Source organism: Mobula hypostoma, chromosome 12, assembly GCF_963921235.1.
Source record: "Mobula hypostoma chromosome 12, sMobHyp1.1, whole genome shotgun sequence".
Lineage (NCBI taxonomy): Eukaryota > Metazoa > Chordata > Chondrichthyes > Myliobatiformes > Myliobatidae > Mobula > Mobula hypostoma.
Window position 1 is genome coordinate 93,751,624 of NC_086108.1, and position 22,539 is coordinate 93,774,162.

The 22,539-nt window shown below is 44.0% G+C and overlaps 1 protein-coding gene across 1 annotated transcript in view; it reads left to right on the forward strand.

The window, feature by feature from the left end:
- abca4b (ATP-binding cassette, sub-family A (ABC1), member 4b) overlaps positions 1-22,539 on the forward strand; it is a 190,936-nt gene that overhangs the window by 165,414 nt on the left and 2,983 nt on the right. The window contains exons 41-50 of the mRNA XM_063064621.1: positions 1,849-1,972; positions 5,041-5,170; positions 7,273-7,390; positions 7,466-7,528; positions 7,625-7,731; positions 8,773-8,914; positions 11,428-11,562; positions 14,861-14,964; positions 15,793-15,885; positions 20,778-21,027. Coding sequence (XP_062920691.1) covers positions 1,849-1,972; positions 5,041-5,170; positions 7,273-7,390; positions 7,466-7,528; positions 7,625-7,731; positions 8,773-8,914; positions 11,428-11,562; positions 14,861-14,964; positions 15,793-15,885; positions 20,778-21,027 — 1,266 coding nt within the window. The remainder of the gene's footprint in view (positions 1-1,848; positions 1,973-5,040; positions 5,171-7,272; positions 7,391-7,465; positions 7,529-7,624; positions 7,732-8,772; positions 8,915-11,427; positions 11,563-14,860; positions 14,965-15,792; positions 15,886-20,777; positions 21,028-22,539) is intronic.

Here is a 22,539-nt window from a genome sequence, read left to right on the forward strand (position 1 = left end):
GCTGCCATCTGCAGAGTATTTTGTGTGAATAGACACTTAGTTTTGCTCTTTGCTGGGAGAATGGTGGAGAGGGCTGAGAGGGAGACCTGGGAATGTAGAATTACCCCTGCTCTGCTGGTTTGCATTATTGGTGCAATGAGAGACTAAATAGTTAGAAGCAACTATAGGCCAGGTCATGACCAGGTAATCAAGCTGGGACTTGAAGATCTGAGTTACAGGGAAAGGTTGAATAGCTTCAGACTTTATTCTCTGGAACGCAGGAGACTGAGGGGAGATTTGACAGAGGTATACAAAGTTGTGAGTGGTATAGATAAGGTTAACGCAAGCAGACTTTTCCCACTGAGGTTGCATGAGACTAGAACTAGAGGTCATGGGTTAAGGGTGAAAGGTGAAATATTTAAGAGGAACATGAGGGGGATCTTCTTCACTCAGAGGGTGGGGCAAGTGTGGAACAAACTGCCAGTGGAAGTGCTGGATGCGGGTTCAATTGCAACATTTAAGAGGAGTTTGGTTAAGGTGCAGACCAGTGGGATTAGGTACGCAGAATAAAAGCTAACATGGGGCAGGTAATAACCAGGTGAACAGACAGGATCTGAGAACCTGAGATACAGGGAAAAGTCAGACTGGGACTTTATTCCCTGGAGAGTGGGAGAATAAGGGGAGATTTGATAAAGTTATGAGGAGTAACACTTAAGAGAAGTTTAGATAAGTACATGGATTTGAGGGGTACGAAGGGCTATGGTCCAGGTGCAGGTCAATTGGACTGGGTGGAATAGCAGTTCAACATTACTAGATGGGCTGAAGGGCTTTTTTGTGCCGTAGTATTCTGACTCTAATGAATGGGCCTTCTTATTTCATTTTGTTCAAAAAATACAATGTTATATTTTTATAAAAATGTTATTTGTTCAACAAATGAATCTCTGATAATCTGCAGGAATTCAATATAGTTTGTTTGTTTAATTGTCATTCAACTGTACATGAATACCGTTGAATAAAGACAATGAAACAGTGTTACTCCAGGGCCAAGGTGCAAAACACAGTACTAATTATATATATGAGAGAGAGAGTGTGAGTGAGAGAGAATGAGTGAGTGAGAGTGTGAGAGTGAGAGTAGGAGAGTGAGAGAGAGAGAGGGAGAGAGACCTGCACCCACACAACCCCCCTCCCACCCTTGGCACTCCTTCTCTGCCACCTGCCCCACACCCTTCCCATGGTGCCTCACCCTCACTATTCCCAACATCCTTTGCTCCCGCCCCATTTACAAACTCACTCTCCACTCCACGTTAACAAATACTGTAGTGTGCAAAAATCTGAGGCACCCTAGCTATATATATGAGGGATGATTGATAAGTTCGTGGCCTAAGATAGAAGGAGTCAATTTTAGAAAACCTGGCACATTTATTTTTCAACATAGTCCCCTCCTACTTGTACACACTTAGTCCAGCAGTCGTAGAGCATACGGATCCCTTCTTTGTAGAAGTCGGTGTCTTGGACCTCCAGAAAGTGGTCCACCACACAGGTGATTGATAAGTTTGTGGCCTACGGTAGAAGGAGATGGGTTATACAGCTCTCGTTACACGCACGTACAGTTCAACTCTTTGAGTGATTATACAGAAAGTTTAAAGTTAATAACTCATCTCCTTCTACTTTTGCACAGTACTGTATAAAGTAATGATGAATACCAGGGAGGTAGGGCATTGGGTGGCTAGTAAGGTTGTTGGGTGATAACTGATACAGAAATACACAGTGAACTTGTAGCTTCTGAAGTTCAGTAGTTCTTCAGGTGTGCCCTATTTGCTTATGGCCGAAGGTCAAAGCAATTAATACTGCATGATTTTTCTGTTCCAGGGTCTCCAAATGTTCAATTCAATGTTAAAAAATGTTCTGCTAGTATTTCCACACTTCTGTTTGGGAAGAGGTTTAATCGACATGGCTATGAATCAGGCAGTGACTGAGGTATACGCAAGGTTTGGTAAGTCTTCACATAGTACATCGGAGAGTCAGTGAGTGTGTCTCCATCCTCAGGTCCGAATGTTCTTCACTCATAAGTTGAATGTACTGAGGGCGAATATTATACTGAAAATGAAATCACCATTTTAAGACTTAGTTTCACCTAATTTTAAGTTTCTTCAATGTGCCGTTTGTCAATACAGAAACTGCAAGCAGAGACTACACAATTATTAACCTCACTTTTGATTTACTTGTGAGAAGGTATTATTTACCTTTTTAGAGAAAAAGCACAGTAAGAAGCCCTAGCCAATTACGCCCATATGATCAAGTAACCCATGTGGTCACGGGGACAATGGACAAACTCCGTATGGACGGTGGGAAGAATTGAACCCTGATCGCTGGTGCTGTAATAGTGTTATTGCTAACCTCTACTCTTTTGTGTCAAACCAATAAATGTGACGACCCTTAGCATCCTCTCAATTTTACCACCCTCCCAGTGAAGCAGAGTTGTGAATGCCCGTGGAAAATGTCCGAGTCCTCAGGTCAGGTGTATTCAGAAGAATCTCCCTGGTCAGATAGTTCCTCACCTGTCACAGTCAAACTGCATTAACTTGTGGCAGCAAATGTCAGCACTCAAGCGGGTCTGTGGACACTGAACTGTGAGTCACCAGAGCTGTAACTTAACAACAGTTTCAAAAAAATCATCTAATGATAAAGAAAAAAAGTCTAAAAACCTATCTAATGTTGAACACTAGATTGGGTTAAAGCAACGAGTTTAAATAAGCTTTTACTGGAAAGGAGATGGTTATGGTTAGCTTTACTAATTTGGAACTTGCAGTAGTGCAGCAATTCTGCTAACCGCACACTGAAAGTACAAATATTCAGAGACTTGTGTTTATGTGGTTACTGCAAAAGCAGACCGACTATTGCCTGCATTACTGGTTTCCTGTTTTCAGAATCCAACCTGACAATCATACAAACCAGAGAAAATCTGCAGATGCTGGAAATCCAAGCAACACCAAAACACACACACAAACACACACACACACACACACACACACACGCACACACACACACGCGCACACACACACACACACACACACACACACACACACACACGCACACACACACAGTGAAGGGGGATCTCGGAAGGACAGGTGGCATTTATGAAAAAGAGTATTGTCAACGTTTTGGGCTGAGACCCTACACCAGGACTGGAGTAAAAAAGATGAGTAAGAGAAACTCAGAGGGGGGGAGGGGTGAGGAAAAGAACTGGGAAGTTGTTTGGTGAAAGAGATACAGGACAGGAGAAGAAGGAATCTGATAGGAGAGGACAGAAGGCCATGGAAGAAAGAAAAGGGGGAGGAGCACCAGGAGGAGGTGATGGGCAGGTAAGGAGATAGGGTGAGAGAGGGGAAAGGGGATGAGGAACAGTGAAGATGGGGGGATTACTTTTTATTTGGGCACTGCGGCTGTACTCCACACAGAGTAACCCACATGGTCACAGGGTGAACATACACACTCCCTACGGACAGTGGCAGGAATTGAGCCTGGGGTGCTGGTGCTGTCACAGTGTTACGCTAACTGCTACACTATCATGCCGCCCCCATAAATATGACAACCCTTGGCATTCTCTCAGTTTTACCGCTCACCCAGTGAAGCAGTATTGTGAACGTCCATGGAAAATGGCCAAGTCTCAGACGGTTTTAAATAAAAATATTTTTGTAAGTTTGCTCATAATTCTCTCCAATGTGAAAGAATCTTCAACAGTTATTAAGTTTTGAAGTTGTGAGTAAACCATTTTGTCCCTCATTCCAAAGGTGTCCATGTTAGTAGGTTAATTGGTCACAAGGGTGTAATTGGTGTAACCAGCTCATCGGGCTCTAAAGACCTGTTGCCCTACTGTATTTCCAAATAATTCTACTGTGATTGGAGGAAAGTTTACGAGGAATGTTAGAGATAAGTTTTTTACAGAGAGCGGTGGGTGCATAGAAGAGACAGATACACTAAGGACTTTTTAAAAACTCTTGGATGATAGAAAAATGGAGGGCTGTGTAGGAGGGAAGGGTTAGATTGAAGCTAGAGCAGGTTAAGAGGTCGGCACAGACCGGAGGGCCTGTACTGTGCTGAAACGTTCTATGTCTTATGTAACTGGGGTGAAATGTGTCAATGTCAGAACGGATATGATGGAGCTGGAAGATAGAGTATAATCTTTACAGGAAGTGGGGATGTGATGGAGCTGGAAGATAGAGTATAATCTTTACAGGAAGCGGGGTTGCAGGTGATCTAGTTACTTCAGCTGTGGGAGTCGGCATGCTTGCAATGGCTGTTGCTCACCAACCTGTCCCCTGAGATAAAGAACCCAAGAAAGAGAAGGGAGGAGCTGCAGGTTGAGCATGCAAAAGTGAGAGGAAGATGGTAGTGAAGGTAAAGCAAGCAACCCGATGGCACTCTGCTACCCATCCCGTCACCACTAGCCCATTCCCTCCCCCCACCCCACTCACTGGCTCAGCAGGAGGACAATCCAGAATAAAAATACGATTCTCTATGTCCCTGTTTATTCCTCTCCATAGATGCTGCCTGGCCTGCTGAGTTCCTCCAGCATTTTGTGTGCGTTGCTCAGGATTTCCAGCATCTGCAGAATCTCTTGTGTTTATCAACAGAGTTAAACCAGTTCAGTATACACTGGGGACTGGAAGTGGGAAGGTTAATCATTATCAGGTGCTGGAGATACACAGTGGGCAGACAGTCTCCTCACCCAGCTCTTCCGAGCCAATAGTAAGTATCAGTGCTAAGAATTAAAACCATAAGACCATAAGCTATAGGAGCAGAATTAGGCCATTTGGCCCATCAAGTCCACTCTGCTATTTCATTATGACTGATCCATTTTCCCTCTCAGCCCCAATCTTCTGCCTTCTCCCCGTATCCCTTCATGCCCTGACTAATCAAGAATCCATCAACCTTTGCCTTAAATGTACCCAATGAATTAATTATTAATCAATATCTATTTTTGGATACAAAATTAGAATTGTTCTCATTCTGGAGATAGTCATGAGGCAACTAGTTAATGTGCTGAATTTTGTTTTGTAGGTGAAGATTTTTATTTTAACCCATTCCACTGGGAGTTCATCGGCAAGAACCTTACAGCTATGGCGATCGAGGGAGTCGTGTACTTCGCTCTGAACCTCCTCTTCCAACACCACTTTTTCCTCAGCCACTTGTACGTACGTCACTTTCCCCAAAGGAGGAATTCCTTCCTCTGTCTCCTACTTAACCTGAAACACAGTGCAGCCTTCAGCACTCCCTCCCTGTCTCCCTTAATATTTCGCTTCTTCAGGCAACTGATTTCCTTTTGGTAGGATTTATGAATTTTGTTTCAACAAAAGTTAATCAGAATCAGGTTTATTGTCATTGACATGTGTCATGAAATTTGTTGTTTTCTGGTTGATATAAAAATTACTGTAAGTTAGAAAAGCAAATAAGAATACAAAAGAGGAATAGCAAGGTGGCATTCGTAGGCCATGAGCTGTTCAGAAATCTGATGGCGGAGGGGAAGAATCTGTTCCTAAGACATTGAGTGTATGTCTTCAGGCTCCGGTACCTCCTCTCCAGTGGTGGTAATGAGAAGTGGTCATGACCCAATGGTGATGGAGGCTGCCTTCTTCAGGCACTGCCTTCTGAAGATGTCCATGAAGTGAGGTAGTGTTGTGCGTGTGAAAGAGATGGCTGAGTCCACAACATCTGCAACCCTGCGCCATCCTGCCAGGCAGGGACTCTCCATGGTACGTCTGTAGAAATTTGCTAGAGTGATGGGAATTCCATTAATCAACTGCTCAGTGCAGTAATTATCTGTCACCCTGCAACAGGTGTGGCATTTGGAGCAGACGTAGGTCAGTCCGACCGTCAAGGTGCTCTGCCTTTCAGTGAGATCATGGCTGGTCCAGGCTTGATGACCAACTCCATCTTCCTGCTTGTTCCCCAAAACGTTGATTCTTTCAAGTCCAAAAATCTGCCTATCTCAGCCTTGAGAGAATTCAGTGACTCCACCTCCATAGCTCTCTCAGGTACAGAATCTTAAAGATCCTGAAGAAGAAATTCCTCCTCATCTCCGTCTCAAATGGATGTCCCATTGTTCTGAGCTACATTCCTCTAATTATAAATTCCTCCATGAGGGGAAACACCCGTTCAGTGTAATACACTTTCAATTCCTCTAAATTCTAACCTGCTCAACCCTCTCGAATTAGGCAACCCATTCATTCCTGAAATCAACTTAAAACTCAAAGGCAAAATCTGAAGTGAAAACGGAACTTGATGAAATACCTTGCAGGTCAGACAGCAGCTGTGGAGAAAGAAACAGAGTGAACTTTCTAATTTGACCCTGCGTAATCAGGTCAGAAGTGGTCCATCTGGTGAATCTTCATCAGATCATTCCATGACATTCTTAACACCAGGGAGCAGACTGCTAACAACTTCATTCATAATTCTTACATTCATTCACAAGGTAGTTGGACTTTTACAATGTTTCTATCGCCTTCTTATGCTAGTGATTACTGAAACCAAGGAACAAATAATATGAAACCCCTGAAAACTGTGACACTTTAACAATAAAAGTATCGTGTAGTTGGTTGCTCATGTTCCTGGAGACTTATTGCAAAAAATATGGATGCTAGTCCCACCATGTATATTTTAGAAGGGCTGGAGGTGAGTTTTAGGAAGGAGAGGAGGGAAGATGATTTTAGGGAGGTCCGGGGGCAAATGGTGGAATACTTGCCAATGGAGGATGAAATTGTGGGGAGTTCCCTCCAGATTTGAAGGAATGCAGTTCCCTGGATGAAAAAATAGAGTTTGGGAGGAAATAGGCTAATGTGGGATTTAATTACATATTTGAGAATTATAGTTTAGAAGTGCTGAGGAACCAAAAGCTAATGTACGTTCAGAAATAGACATTGGCAAGGAGAAACTGTAATACCACAGCAGCACAAAGGAAAAGAAAATTAGCGCAAAACATGCAGCAGGTTTGCTATTAGTCCACTTTGCATGTCATCTGAATTTACTTGCGTCTCCTTTGCCTTATCTACTGGTTTGTTCATCTACTCAATGCCAACATTCCAACCTGTTGATCTTCCTGTCAGCGCTCAGTTTGGCAAACTGTCAGCTCTGCTGTCCATGGTGAGTGTTGAGACAACAAGCAGGGGTCAGGGTTCGCTCATACACACCCACTATACATACCAGAAAATGTTCCCCGAGCAGCATGACCAGGCCCACCAGGCATTGATGGTTTTAGCCATCACCCCCATTTGAATGTCTCCCTTTTTGATACAGGCCAATAACTCTCAGCAACTTGCCTGCCATTGAAGAAGATGATGATGTGGCGAAGGAGCGTGAAAGGATTCAGACCAAAGTCAAGTATGACATACTGAAAATAAAGGAACTGAGCAAGGTGGGTGGAACCCAGTCAGCTTATTAAAGGGGATTTACGTTAGAAAGTAACTAAGGTTGAATTCTGTTCCCACAGTATTACGCAGGGAAATCCCAACCGGCTGTTGATAGGATCAGTGTAGGTGTTCGTCCCGGAGAGGTATGTTTCAAACTCCACAAGAATATTTAAAGCTAATTGCACACGTTCACAAACTAGTCATTTCATTTGTTCATTATCCTTTCCGCCGGACTTTAGTGCTTTGGGCTCCTGGGTGTCAATGGTGCTGGAAAAACAACCACCTTCAAAGTACTGACCGGTGACATACATCCCACATCGGGTGATGCTTCGATAGCAGGCTACAGGTACATTTCTACGCACTCCTAGATGCTTTTATTTTCTTTTATTTATTGAGATACAGCGTGGAACACACACTACTGGCCCCTCAAGATGTGCCACCCGGCGACCCCAATCTAACCTGAGCCTAATCACGGGACAATTTACAATGACCAATTAGCCTTCCAACTGGTATGCCTTTGGACTGTGGGAGGAAACCCACACGGTTATGGGGAGAACGTACAAACTCCTTACAGGCAGCAGAAGGAATTGAACCCGAGTCAGGGGTACTGTAAAGCATTGTCTTAACCAACACCACCCTTTTGGAAATTAAGCAGAATCGGATTTATCCGAAAGACACGAAATTTGTTATTTTATGGCAGCAGTGCAATGCAATTTATAAGATATACTATAAATTATAAAGAGAAATACTATGTATGTAAAAATAATTAAATAAGTAGTGAAAAAAAGAGAGCAAGAAGAGTGATGAAGGGTCTCGGCCTGAAACGTCGACTGTACCTCTTCTTAGAGACACTGCCTGGCCTGCTGCGTTCACCAGCAACTTTGACATGTGTGGTTAAAAAGAGTGATGTGGTGTTCACGGATTCACCGGTCATTTGAAAATCTGATGGCAGAGAGGAAAAAGGTGTTCCTAAAATGTTGAGTAAGCATCCTCAGACTCCTGCATGTCCTTCCCAATGGCAGTAATGAGATAAAAGCAGATTATGGTGGTGGGGGTCCTTAATGCTAGATTCCTCTTTTTGAGGCATGGATATTTGAAAGAATCGATGGTGAAGAGGCTGGTGCCCATGATGGAGCTGGCTGAGTTTACAATCCACTGTAGCTTTTTCCGATCCTACGATTTGATACCTCCAAACCAGACGGTGATGAAACCAGTTAGAATGCTCTCCACAGTCCATTTGTAGAAACTTCCTAGTGTCTGTCATTAAGTAGGCTGTTCTGAATGAATTTAGAAGAACAAAATATGCTGCCTTTAATAACTTTGCTAACAATCCTAAACCTTGCTGTTTCATTGAATTCCGTCGCTGTTTTGTGACCTTTGCTCTCAGTATTCTCACCCACATTGAAGACGTTCACCAGAACATGGGATATTGCCCTCAGTGTGATGCAATCGACGACCTCCTCACAGGCCGCGAACATCTCTTGCTCTACGCTCGCCTGCGCGGTGTTCCGGAAGATGAGATCGACCAGGTAATTTTCCCAGTGAATACTATTGTACAGCTTAAGGCAGCTGTGGAAGGGCCACTGGTGCAACGTAGGAATAATGGCTTGATACACTACAGGCTGAAGGAGAGGATGGGACAGGCTAACGGGGTTGTAAATAAATCTCAATGCACGTCAGCTCTGTTCAAAGTTCAGAGTAAATTTATTATCAGAGTACAGTTACTGTACGTCACCATATACAACCCTGAGATTCATTTTCTTGTGGGCATGCACAGTAAATACAAGAAACACGGTAGAATGAAAGTCTGTTCCAACAGGATAGACAAACAATGTGCAAAAGACAACAAACTGTGCAAATATAAATATAAAAAATGGTGAGGAGGGCGCTACCTGTGATGGACTGGGCCATATCCACTACTTTTTGTAGGCTTTTACGTTCATGGGCATTGGTGTTTCCATACCAGGCCATGATGCAATCAGTCAATATACTCTCCACCACACATCTACAGAAGTTTGTCAAAGTTTTAGATGACATGCCAGATCTTCCTCAATTTCTAAGAAAGCAGAGGTGCTGCTGTGCTTTCTTCATAATGGCACTTCATAATCTGACCCAGGACAGATCCTCTGAAATGATAACACCAAGGAATTTAATGCTGCTGATCCTCTCCACTTCTGATCACCTCAATGAGAACTGACTCATGGACCTCTGATTTCCTCCTCCTGAAATCAAAAATCAGCTCCTTGGCCTTGCTGACATTGAACGTAAGGTTGTTATAGTGGCACCAGTCAACCAGATTTTCAATCTCCCTCCTATATACTGATTCATCACCACCTTTAATTCAGCCAATGACATTGATGTGGTCATCAAATTTAAATATGGAATTGGAGCTGTGCTTAGCCCTCCAGGTCATTGTATAAACCAAGTAGATCAGGGAAGCTAAGCACACAATCTGGTGGTGTACCTGTGCTGATGGTGATTGTGAGGAGATATTGCTGATACTAACTAAATGGGGTCTGCAAGTGAGGAAATCAAGGATCCAGGTGTACAGGAAGTATTGAGGCCAAGATCTTGAAGCTTATTGCTTAGCTTTGAGGGGATGACGGTATTGAATGCTGAGCTGTAGTAAATGAAGATCATCCTGATGTATCCATCTTCACTGTCCAGATGTTCAAGGGTTGAGTGAAGAGCCAATGAAGTGGCTTCTGCTGGTGACCTGTTGTGATGGTTGGCCAGCTGGAGCAGATCCAAGTCGCTTCTCAAGCAGGTGTTGACGTGGTTCATCAGCAACGTCCCAGAGCACTTCATCATAATGGATGATAGTCATTGAGGCTGGTTTTCTTAAGCAACAGTATAAATTGGAGCCTACCTGAAGTAGGTGGGTATCTCAGACTGCCAAAGTGAGAGGTTAAGAGTATTAGTGATACTAATTGTTCAGCCCATTGATCAGCACAGGTCTTTAGTACTCTGGTATCCCATCTGGGCCTGATGCTTTCTGTGGGTTCACCCCCATGAAGGATTCTCCCATGTCAGCCTCGGAGACTGAAATCACAGGGTCATCAGGGGCTCTAAGAGTTTGTGAAGGTGCCTCAATAATTTGATGATCAAAGGTAGCATAAAAGACATTGAGCTCATCTGGGAGTGAAGCCTTATTGTCGTCTATGTCGCTTGATTTTATTTTATATGAGGGGATTGTATTCAAGCCCTGCTACTAATGTTGAGCATCCTTCAGTGATTCAAGTTTGGTCCAGAATTGCCACTTTGCAGATAAAATGGCTTTCTAGAGATCATACCGAGACCTCTTGTATTTTGCTTGGTCACAAAGCCTGAATGCCACTGACCTGGCCCTCAGCAGATTGTGGATCTCGTAGTTGTTTACTCAAGGAAAGTGTGAGTTATATTGAAATAAAAACAAAACATTGTTGGCAACGGAATATGTGGCGACATGCGTGGACTGTGTTGGTTGGTTGTTAGGCATTTCACTGTGTGTTGTGATGTACATCTGAATCCCAATCTGGATGCTGGAAAAACTCAGCAGATCAGGCAGCATCTGCGGAAAGAAAAACGGTCAACCTTTCAGGTCTGGAACGCTTTACCACAACTGATGTTCTTATGAGGGACCAATCAGAAACTTTTCAGGTTGAAACCCTGCATGAGGACCCACATGGTCCCGATGCACAGTTCCAACTGAAATGTTGATAGTTCTCTTCCCCTTACGGATGCTGTTTGACCCCCTGAGTGTTCTTCCAGCAATCTGTTTGCTCCTCACTCCACGATCTGTTGATGCATTTCTTCCAAAAGAAACAATGATTAAGATGTATCTTTTATTCTTAAACTTAAACAAGCTGCATGTATATAACAGTGCTGACTGAATGCACACACATGCATAACAGCAGGCTCCAGTGAATAGAATGTGACGTTCACACTACCGAAGGGACAAGCCTTCGGGCTTGAGCGAGGACACACCTGCGTTTCTCAGAGCAGGATCGCCTGCCTGCAGCCCTGTGTGTAAGGTGCTCTGTTTCTGTCAATCTGATTCCAGGTAGCCAACTGGGCAATTGAGAAACTGGATCTCACCGAGTATGCGGATCAGACAGCTGGGACATACAGCGGAGGCAACAAACGCAAACTCTCCACGGCCATTGCCCTCATCGGCTGCCCTCCGGTGGTACTGCTGGTAGGAAACTCTGAGGCTTTTTACATTCTGACATTTGGGACTGGCACCAGAATTAAACTGTCCAGTTAACAACTCAGTGCAAAAAATTCTGTTTAAATAGTGCCCTTCGCAATCTCAGTATGTCTTAAAGATCCCCACAACTTCAGAGGTACATTTAAAGAGTTCATGGTGTTGGAACATCATTGCCAACCTATACACAGCAAACCCCATAAGACCACAAGTCATAGGAACAGAAGGAGGCCATTCGCCCCATTGAGTCTGCTCGGCCATTCCAGCATGGCTGATTTACTATCCCCCACAACCCCATTCTCCTGCCTTCTCCGTAGCCTTTGACATCCTGACTAACCAAGAATCTACCAACCACCACTTCAAATAGACCCAATGACTTTGCTTCCACAGCCATCTGTGGCAATGAATTCCACAGATTCACCACCCTCTAGCTGAAAAACTTCTACAATCAGAAATCTGATGATGACTATATAATCTGCTTATCCACGGGATGTTAGCCAGGTGCATCTCTGCTGTTCTTTGAAAGAGTGCTGTGGGATCTGTTACATTCATCTGGAAGGGAAGGCTGAGCCTCAGTTTAACATCTCACCTGAAAGGTGCGACTCTGACAGAGCAGCTCTCCCTCGGTAGTGCACCCAGAGAGTGGGTATCAAAGCATGAAATTGTACTTCCAGTAACCTGCATGAGCTGAATTTAATTTTAATTGAAAGATAGGTGCTGTTGGTGGACTTGGGCTCGTTGAGGAGGAGGAGTGAAGAAGGGGTAGATGGATTTGCGTTGGGTGGGACATGAGGTGTAAGGGTGGAATGTGAATGTAATTCGGCATGGGGTGGGGTTGGTGTAGGGTCAGGACTGGGCTGGGGGCAGGTGTGGAACAGAGAATGGATAAGGCGGACATCTGTCGACGGGAACCTGGCTGATTATCTCTTTCCACTAGTGGAGAAAAAACTCTCTGAATGAAGGCAATAATGGCATCTACTGTCTTAGACTTGGAATCTAGGACCTCCTGTGTGTTGAGTTGCAAGATGGGAATTGGACCATAAAGAAAAAGATGTAACACACACAAAATGCTGGTGGAATGCAGCAGGCCAGGCAGCATCTCTAGGAAGAAGTACAGTCAACGTTTCGGGCCGAGCCTCTTCATCAGGTTTAACTGAAAGAAGAGATAGTAAGAGATTTGAGAGGGGGAAGGGGAGATCTGAAATGATAGGAGAAGACTGGAGGGGGAGGGATGAAGGTAAGAGCTGGAAAGTTGATTGGCAAAAAGGATACAGAGCTGGAGAAGGGGGAGGATCATGGGACAGGATGCCTAGGGAGAAAGAAAGGGGGAGGGGAGCCCAGAGGAAGATGGAGCGCAGGCAAGGAGTGATTATGAGAGGGACAGAGAGAGAAAAAAAAGGGAGGGGAAATAATAAATAAATAAATATGGGATGGGGTAAGAAGGGGCAGAGGGGCATTAACAGAAGTTAGAGAAATCAATATTCATGCCATCAGGTTGGAGGCTACCCAGATGGAATATAAGGTGTTGTTCCTCCAACCTGTGGGTGGCTTCATCTTGACAGTAGAGGAGGCCGTGGATTGAAAAAGATGTTACCACTTTAAAATCCTTAAGAAAACTATGTAATGTGTACCTCTTCCTAGAGAGATGCTGCCTGGCCTGCTGCATTCACCAGCAACTTTGATGTGCGTTGCTTGAATTTCCAGCACCTGCAGAATTCTTGTTGTTTGCGTAATATATACTTCCATCTCTGTTAAAATATCTGAGTAGAATGTAATAAAACTTTACCGTCCTCAGAGTCAGATTGTCAGACATTCAGAATCTCTCCTATTGAGAGAAATAGAATATTCCCAATAACGTATCTGAGAGAAACAAGACTGGTATAATTATAAGTAAACCAGTAAACTGGTTTATAATTGTCACACATACAATGAAAAACTTGTCTTGCTTACTTTTCACTCAGATCAATTCAATGCAACAGTGCATTAAGCTAGTACTTGGTAAAACAATGACCAAGGGCACTGAGAAAGTACAGTACAGGGTCAAGATTGGTGCAAGGCCATAACGAGGAAGATTGTGAGTTCAAGAGTCATAGAAACATAGAAAATCTACAGCACAATACAGGCCCTTCAGCCCACAAAGCCGAGCTGAACATGTACTTACTTTAGAAATTACCTAGGGTTACCCATAGCTCTCTATTTTTCTAAGCTCCATGTACCTCTCCAGGAGTCTCTTAAAGGATCCTAGCATATCCACCTCCACCACCGTCGCCAGCATCCCATTCCACGCACCCACCGCTCTCTGAGTAAAAAAATTAACCCTGACATCTCCTCTGTACCTACTCCCAAGCACCTTAACGCTGTGTCCTCTCGTGCCAGCCATTCCAGTCCTGGGAAAAAGCCTCTGACTATCCACACAATCAATGCCCTCTTATCATGTTAGGGAAACATTTGATATTCCTATAACAGCAGGATAGAAGCAGTCCTTGAGCCTAGTGGTACATGCTCTTGTTGCTAGTGCAGATGTAAAAGTGTGCTTCAGAGCATCTTGTATCTCTTCAAAGGGCTGGAGCAACAATGCTCTGGGAACACACAAATCCAAGTTGCACTCCATTTAGCACAGGGGCAGTTCCTGTTGTTCCTGCATTGTCATTGGGTTAGTCTCCTGGACGGGGGGGGGGGGGTGCTACTGTTTCTGGGAATCCATCACCCCTTGGCAATAAGTCAAGGGGAAAGTTCAACATCAACACCTTGTTTTGGTGGATAGGAGTGGGCAGCAAACATGGATTTGCCAGAATCTCAACCAGCTGGAGAAAAGGATGTGTTGTTCCTCTCCACGCCTTGTGGTGCTAAGGAGCAGCATTTTTTTTTGCCCTTTCTTTTTTGTCTGTTTTTTATGAGGCCGAGTTGCTAACTCGACGTCAACCCAGCACGGATGGAACACGTGCAAGATGTGAACCTGGGCCCACTCGCTTGAAGACCGGCACAACTGCTACTGCACCACCAGCTGGCATAAGAGCGAAGGATAGAAGTTTGTAAACTTCAGTAGAACTGAATCCCAGGAGGGGGATATAGCAGGGAGTATGTACTGTGTTCATAATGAAGAACAAGGCTTGGGAAAGAAAATCATCAATTTCAAATTCAACATTGATTTGGTGCTAGCAACCATCTTGGGCAAATTGACTTTTATAACAATCAGCCAGTTATTCCTCCATTCTTTCCCGATCAGGTAAGCATCAAAAGGTGTCTGCATCATGGTTAGGGTTTCTAAGGTATTTACGTGTTCCATTAGGACGAGCCAACTACTGGGATGGATCCAAAGACTCGACGATTCCTCTGGAACTGTCTCCTTGACATTATCCGAGAAGGAAGAGCTGTGGTGTTGACCTCACACAGGTGACTAGGTTACTTGGTAACCATTTATTTATCTACTTAGTGATACAGCACGGTAAACTCTGCGACCTTTAACCTAGTTCGGGGTGGTGGGGTGGAGGTTTTTCTCTAGCAAGGGAGTTGTAAGGCCCTCCTTCCCTCCGCTAGCCTGCAGGTCACCCTTGGGCAAGCTGTAGCACCTGCTTAGCCCCCAGTCCAGGTCACATAAAGCCATGGGAGCAGATGGTGAATGGTCATATCAGGAGCTGGGGCCTATCACAAGTCCTGGTTATGCGACCACAGACACCAGGCAGACAATCGCTGAAGGGTATTGATAATGGCTGGAGTCACATGTCTTGTAAAGACACTGCCCAGAAGAAGGCAAAGGCAAACCATTTCTGTAGAAAAATTTGCCATGAACAATCATGGAAAGGCCATGATCGCCCACGTTATACGACACGGCACATAATGAACGATCGATCCTAGTTCACACTGAATTTCACTGCTGCACAACTGGTATCCATGTCTTTAGCTGCCTAGGCATTAAAATCTAAAATTCCTTGTCAACTCGACTTCACTTATTTAGAGATACAGCACAGTAAAAGGCCCTTCCAGCCCATCGAGACTGCACTACCCAATTATGTCATGTGACCAATTAACCTACTAACCCGTACATCTTTGGAAAGTGAGAGCACCCAGAGAAAACCGACACGATCACAGGGAGAACACACAAACTCCTTCCAGACAGCAACAGAACCGAACCTGGGTCGTTGTAATAGCTTTACTCATTGGTTAAGCAAATCGCTTTGCGCTGGTTATCTAGCGGTGACCGAATTCTCTGCTCGCTTACAGCATGGAAGAATGTGAAGCACTCTGCACGCGATTAGCCATCATGGTGAACGGCCAGTTCAAGTGTCTTGGCACCATACAGCACCTGAAGTATAAGTAGGTCCAGATTCCTGGTGTCTTCCCCGGTTGTGTTGCTACCTGGTTGAATCTACATGTATTCAGTCTAGGATTTGAGGCTACTGGAGTTGTCCAAATTCATCTTAATGAGTCTGTGCCCAGTTTTTCATACTCTTAAATCTTGGACTGAAGAGTAAAATATGTCATTTTGCATGATAGATGTAAAACTTTTCAATGTCTTTGGCAGGACAAGAAAGCATTTTGGATGTCCAGCACTTGGAATTATTTGTAGAAGAGAGTGGTTGATGTTCCAGTAGTGCTGGAATAACCTGGTACATTTCACTGAATCACGAGGTTACAGTGGATGAATTGCTCAGTCAATTCTCAAAACCCATCCATCTGAAAAAGTTAGAACTAGGAAAATTGACTGTTCCGTTGATGTTTTATGTTCCATCTGTTGATTTACTCAGCATGAAATCTGCGTCCTCCCTGGCCACTAGCGTGGTACCAGAGGAGTGGAGGATGGAAAATGTTATACTATTCAGGAAAGGTAATGGGATTAACCCAAATCCTGGGATCTACATACCTGTGAGTCTTACATCAGTGGTGGGAAAACCATTGGAATGGATTCTTAGGGAAAGGTTTTACAAGTGTTGGGAGAGGCATAGTCTAATTAGGGATAGTCAATGTGGTTTTGTGAAGGGGAGATAATACCTCAATAGTCTAACTGAGCTTTTCGAGGAAGTGAGAAAACAAATGGATGAAAGTAGGGCGGTGGATGTGGTGTACATGGACTTTTAGTAAAGCAGGGGTGTCAAACTCATTTTAGGTCACGGGCCAGATTGGGCAAAATGCGACTTCATGCGGGCTGGATCAGCTGTGCACGGGCAGGTGCTCCCATAGCTTTCGTTGCCCTCGTTTTTTCAACCTGTTCTCATGTGTCTCAGTCCCCGCTATAACTACAAAGTGTTTCACTTTATGAATGTTGTTTCTTATGAAGGAGATTGCCTAGCAAGCATTATTTTTATGATTGGTATTAACTTACAGTTGTAGGCTACAAGAAAGTTGTGATGAGAGAGAGCAAAAACGATACTATTTTGGCTGATTGTTTTGGGAGCCACACCTTTTCCATTAATAAACTATTTGAAATCGAACATTGGCAGACACAAATGTAGACCTAACAAAACAAATTGTAAATGTAGGCTACACAACTGCACCTAATTTTTATTAGCCTGCTTCCAGCAATCAAACTCAGGCAATGAACATTGTTATTCTCTAATTTTTATTGAAGTGATCACATTTACAATAATAGAATAGTCAGAAGGTGAATGAATCACAATATTTCAATATTTCATCATGCATTTTGCTTACATGTTGCAGTGCATTGAACAGAGTCACTCATTTTTCATTTGCTGCTTCCAGACACCTGACATTTCTTGGCTTTAACCAGCCTGTCAACATCAGGGACCAGTTTCTGGGCAGTTGTGATTTTCATAATGTCATTTAGATGTCTGTGTGTCAGCTGCGAGTGCAGTTTGGATTTGTTAATATTCATTGTGGAGAACGCCTGCTCACAGAGATATGTTGTCCCGAATGTGCAAAGGATCTTTGAGGCAAAGTCTGTCATCTTGGGGTACATCGGTCCCAGGTATTGATAGAATGAGTCCAGACCCACAGTCTCAAATTTATATTTCAAAGCTGAGTTACCTGAATTTCAGTTAGTTCCATTTGGAGTTCCTCTAGCACGTCTGATGCTGCGTTGATGGCAAACGGCGAGCAAAATAGTGAGAATTCCTTCTCGAGCTGAGCGAAGACTTCGAAACGATTCTGAAACTCACATTTCAGCCATGATATTTTGTCCTTTTACCTGTCCATGTTGTCATTATTCCCATGAGCGACATGCACAGACTGCAAAGAGGGGAAGTGAGCTGGGCTGTTCCGGGATAGTTGCATCTCCCATAGGTCTGATTTAATTCGAAAGGCATGAATGCTGTGGTAGTATTCCGTAACAAGTTTGTTGTGGCCTTGCATGTTAACATTAGGCAGATTTAAGTGCTCTGTTATATCCACCAAAAATGCAAGATCATGAAGCCAGTCTGGGTCATCCAACTCTGCCACTGGCTTCCCTTTCTCGTTCATGAATAGTCCAATTTCTGCACGTAATTGAAAAAAACATTTGAGCGCAACTCCTCTGCTCAACCAGCGGACTTCAGTGTGGTAGGGTAGGCCGTGTCCAGTATTACTTTCGGACAAAAGAGTGTCAAATTGCCGATGGTTGAGTCCCTTGGCTCTAATAAAATTAACCGTTTTGATTACTACGTCCATAACATTGTCCATTTTCAGGCTCCTGCTACATAACGTCTCTTGGTGTATAATACAATGAAAATTCCAGAATTCCTGCTGTGGATTCTCTGTCTGAACTTTCTCTCTGAGTTTCGCAACAACACCTAACAGGGTGACTCCAGTCAACACCCAGTCTGTTCAAGGCCTCGATGAGGCTGGAGAAAATGTCGTTCGCCGTTGTGGTGTTTGTCATGGGCACCATCTCCACAAATAAATATTCCCAATTGAGCTACATCAGTCACGTCGGTGCTCTCATCAATTGCAATAGAGAAGGCAATAAATGACTTCACTTTGTCTTTTAGTTGACTGTTCAAATCTCCTGCAAGGTCCCCGATTCTCTCTGCCACAGTATTTCTTGACAAGCTGATATTACCAAAAGCCTGTCTCTTCTCAGGGCACACCAGCTCAGCCGCCATCAGCATGCACGCTTTGATGAATTCCCCCTCTGAGTATGGCTTCGACGCAGTCGCTACTTTGTTGGCAATAATATAGCTGGCCTTGACAGCTCCATCATGAGTCTCTCGACTTTTGGTGAATCGACGTCAACTTTTCTTTTTTCCTGAAAGCATTTTGAACCACAGCAGCAAACAGTGTCAGCCTTGCTACAGCTGTTACTTACCTGAGTACTTTGTGTGTTTATACTGTGTCTGACGACACAAGTGGGGCTCTAGTGGTCTTCAGTGCAGGGTGGGGGGTGCTTATGCACAGTGGGTGGTTAACTGCCGCCTATTGTTTTCTAAGCACACACAACAAGCTGCCGGCGCAGTGGCAAGAGAGAGAGCGGCTGCCGTACAGATACATAATAAATGGTCGAGAATGTACTTTTTTTTCCCCAAATCACCCCGCGGGCCGGATTGGACCCCTTTGCGGGCCGGTAGTTTGACACCCCTGTAGCAAAGCATTTGACAAGGTTCCCCATTTGATGTTGTCCTGTTCGCTGAGTTTGGCAATTAGCTGCAGACATTTCATCACCAGCTGAGGTGACATTCTCGGTGTGCAGTTGTTGGTGTTCCTCTCTGGGAGCTCTCACATTTACACAGGCCCCCATTCGCTTGCCTCGGTCCTGATTGGCTACACCTTCAGTTGCCCGTGAATTCTATTGGCTCGTGTTTCTTTGGCTCTTAGGGGTTCGTGGATGGCGTCTATTTCGATATGTTTATTTACAGAGTTATCAGAAGAGAACCACACTTCTAAAAATACTTGTGCCTGTTTCATGCTTACCTGTGACAGAACCTCCGCGGTGTCCCAGTTAAAGTGGTGTCCTTCTTGGTCTTCATGTACTGAGATCACTGACAATGGATCATGTCTCCATACCGCCAGTTTGTGTTCCCGTAAAAGAATTGAGAGTTTATGTTCTGTCTGGCCGATGTAGTTCTTGTTGCAGGCTCCACAGGTGATCCCATGTCATGAGGACTTGGCTGTGCGGGTTTGGAATTAACCTGTCCACAGAAGACAGAGGCTGAAAATAAATGGAGAATATTCTGCCTGGAGGCCTGTGTCTAGTGGTGTTCCGTAAGGATCTAGTCTGGGACCCCTGATCTTTGTGACTTTTATAAATGACTGCGATGAGGAAGTGGAAGGGTGGTTCAGTAAGTTTGCAGATGACATGAAAGTTGGCGGTGTTGTGGATGTTGTAGAAGGTTGTCATAGATCATAACAGAATACAGACGGGATGGGCGGAGAAGTGGCAGATGCAGTTCAATCCGGAAAAGTGTGAAGTGATCCAATTTGGAAGATTGAACGAAGGTGGAGTACAAGGTTAATGGCAAGATTCTTAACAGTGTGGAGAAACAGAAGGATCTTGGGGTCCATGTACACAGATCCCTCAAAGCCACAGCAAAGTCGCAAGTTGATAGGGTGGTTAAGAACGTGTTTAGTGTGTGCTGGCTTCCATTAGTCAGGGGATTGAGTTCAAGAGCTGTGAGGTTATACTGCAGCTCAATAAAGTTATGGGTAGGCCACACTTAGAGAACTGTGTTCAGTTCTGGCTGCCTTATTATAGGAAGAATGTGGAAACTTTAGAGAGAGTGCAGAGTAGATTTACCAGGATGCTGACTGGATTAGACAATATGCCTTATGTGTAAAGGTTCAGTGAGCTCGCATTTTTCTCTTTGGAGTGACAGAAGATGAGAGGGGACTTGATGGGTTGTACAATATGATAAGAGGAATAGATGGAGTGGACAGCCTGAACCTTTTTTTCCCAGGAGGGCAATGGCCAACAGCAGAGGACATCCTTTTAAGGTCAGTGAAGGAAATTATAGGGGAGATGTCAGAGGTAGGCTTATTTGTCACAAAGAGACTAATGGAATGCTCTGCCTGGGGTCATGGTCGTGGCAGATACATCGGGGCATATAAAAGAATCCCAGGTAGGCACTTGGATATATGAAAAATAGAGTGAAGGGTTAGATTGACAGCAGAGTAGGTTTATATAGACTAGTATAACATTGCGTGCCAAAGGGACAGTCTGTTCTGTAGGATTCTTTGACATTTCCTTAAAGAGTAACATGTCATTCATTGATCAAGAATGAGTCTGTACAATTAGGAAAGTAATTATAATGTATACTGCCGATTCACTTTGTGCTTAATAGGTTTGGAGACGGTTACGTGGTGACGCTGAAGATTAAAAGTAGTACTCCCGGAGCTTCACCTGACCTGAATGCCGTAGAAACTTTTATCAAGAGCAACTTTCCCGACAGTCTGCAAATAGAGAAGCATCACAACACCATCCAGTACCAGCTGTCTTCATCATCATTAGCCAAAATCTTCCAGTTACTGATGTCCAACAAGGAGCAGCTGAGAATAGATGAATATTCAGTCTCCCAAACAACTTTAGACCAGGTAACCATTTCCACAGATGAATCATTCCACTTCTTGTAAATTAATTGTCAACACAAGAGATTCTGCATGTGCCGGGAATCTTGTGCAACACACATACTAAATGCTGGAGGAACTCAGCAAGACAGCAGTATCAATGGAGGAGAATAAACAGTCAACATTTCAGACCGAGACCCTTCGCCAGAACTAATCATCAACTAACCATTATTGTCCCGCCATTCAAATATGGCTGATTTGTTTTTCAACGTTCTCCCCATAATAACCCCCTTCATCAATCAAGGACCAATCAAACTACATCTTAAATACACCAATTGACTTGGCCTCAACAAACCTCCATGGTAATGAATTCTACTGAATTACCACCAAACTAAACCTACCTCCTTTCTGGGAGACCTCATGTGCAGTTTCACAACAGTAACAGCATCCATCAGTTTCTTACTGTGATGCGCAGTTACAAGTGGACCCTAAGGACGGTGCATTCTCTCAATGGAGAAAATCCCATGTTGTCTATTTGACGAGTTGAGTATGGGTGTCTCTATTGGTTTATTGGATTTCCCTCAGTTCTCCTTGGTGAACTTTGAACTGTCCAAAGATGCGTCCTTGACTCTTCCTTTCTGTCAACCACATGCTGCTTCCTGGTGACTTCATTTACCATGCAGCATCCCACGTGCTGTATGTCCAAACCACAGTTCTCAACCTTGCAATGCTTCCATTCAGACAAGTTACTTACTTGTTACATAGCTCACTCCAAGCTCTACATTAGGAAGACCACTGCACGATCTTCCAACCAAATTGTCACTTCCATCAGCTTAAACCAAAGTCTTGCTCCTTCTCAGCACCCTCTCAGAATGAGAACGGGGCACGGTAGTGTAGCAGTTAAAATAACTCTAGTATTGCGCCAGTGATCGAGGTTCAATTCCGCTACTGTATGTAATAAGTTTTTATATGTTCTCCCCATGACCATGTAGGTTAATTGGTTACACAGGCTCATTGGATAGGAAGAGCCTGTTGATGTGGTGTATTTTTAAATAAATAAATAATGAAGGGCCATTTGAACAACCTTCCAATTGTGGAGCTGTTTCCAATCTCATATCACCCATCACAAAACCTCCCTGTCTCCACCTTCATATTCCCAGGAAGAAGCATCATGTACCACAGGCTCATAGCTTCCCTGTGGCCGAAACCTTTGCTCATGCTTCATTTATTGACATGCTTGATTAGCCTCGTGCTTTTCTGCTTAGCCTTCTAATTCCTCCTCTTGAGCTTTAGTTCACCCAAGAGTCTCTGGGTCCATTCTTATCCTGCTGCAGCTCCCGTTCTTCCCTCAGCCATGCCCGTTCCGATAAAGTCTGCCCCCAGCCCAGCTATGCCTCCCATTCTGAATTCTTGTCAATGTGCCATATGCCTCAGATTGCCTTACACCTACCAAGCTCAGACCTTTACAAAACATTAACTCTTTTCTTCACTTCCAGCATTTTCTGTTTCTGTTTCGGATTGCCAACATCTGCACGTTCT